The sequence below is a fragment of the Artemia franciscana genome, chromosome 2 (assembly GCF_032884065.1).
Source record: "Artemia franciscana chromosome 2, ASM3288406v1, whole genome shotgun sequence".
Taxonomy (NCBI): Eukaryota; Metazoa; Arthropoda; class Branchiopoda; order Anostraca; family Artemiidae; genus Artemia; species Artemia franciscana.
The window spans coordinates 63,514,046-63,514,973 of NC_088864.1; the positions used below are offsets into that span (position 1 = coordinate 63,514,046).

At 38.4% G+C, this 928-nt stretch overlaps 1 protein-coding gene across 2 annotated transcripts in view; it reads left to right on the forward strand.

The window, feature by feature from the left end:
• LOC136043922 (cyclic AMP response element-binding protein A-like) overlaps window positions 1-928 on the forward strand; it is a 294,352-nt gene that overhangs the window by 188,446 nt on the left and 104,978 nt on the right. For both annotated transcript variants that reach the window (XM_065728971.1, XM_065728973.1), the window contains exon 4: window positions 264-463. In XM_065728971.1, coding sequence (XP_065585043.1) covers window positions 264-463 — 200 coding nt within the window. The remainder of the gene's footprint in view (window positions 1-263; window positions 464-928) is intronic.

Consider the following 928-nt stretch of genomic DNA (forward strand, 5'->3'; position numbering starts at 1 on the left):
TTGTGGCGCTGGTATTTTTAGGTTGTCTTACTCTTTTAAAGTTAAGCAGACCACCGCTACCCTGACAGTGGTGTTTTTCAGATGTAAAAGTGCTACTGGTGGTGGTATATTTCAAGTCCAGTAAAACCATGTTATATGGGAGAGGTGCATGTTATCAATAAAAGCTCAACATTGAACTAAACCTATTCCCAGTGTTTCCAAAACTAGCCTAAATTAAGATGCAAACATAGTTCCCATCTATGACCATGAGCAATGTCTTGCAGGTGCTTTCTTGCCACCCTTTCGAGCCGATAAGAACACTTCGTCATGGCTTCAGCCAGTCTTGGCATCGAAAGACATAGACGTAATGGCCAAAGAGTGTATTGAAACAAGTACCTTCACCTCCAGCGTGAAATCAAAAGTGTCAAAGATTATAGTGCCTCTAAAAGATCCTAATCCATTATGGACGCCTACACCGTCGCAGGTACCTTTTTATTTAATCAATCTTAGAAATCATTTTATTGCCTGTTTAGAGACTGAATCACTTGTCTGATCATCATCTTGTCTGAATCACTTGTCTAATCTGAATCACCTGTTTAGAGACTTGATTACTGTCTGATCAGGCATTTGCTTGGAGAGTTTGTTAGTTTAATGTGAATTATTGCTGCAGGCGAGCTTGAATTAATTATGGTATTAGCATCGGACTTCATATAAAATATCATTAAGAGTTATAACATTAACATTTAATATTGCAAAAGACCATGAGATGACATCACATGGATCAGGTTCAAATGATAACCCCATGTCTTTATTATGGATTTTTCAGGAGAGGTTGGCCGAGTAAAATCAGCCTTTGTTAACTGAATTTGGCTTTCTTGAACAAGCCACTTCAAATGTGGCTGTTTTACGCTTGAAGCTTAGCAAGCACTGAAAAAAACCAATGACCATG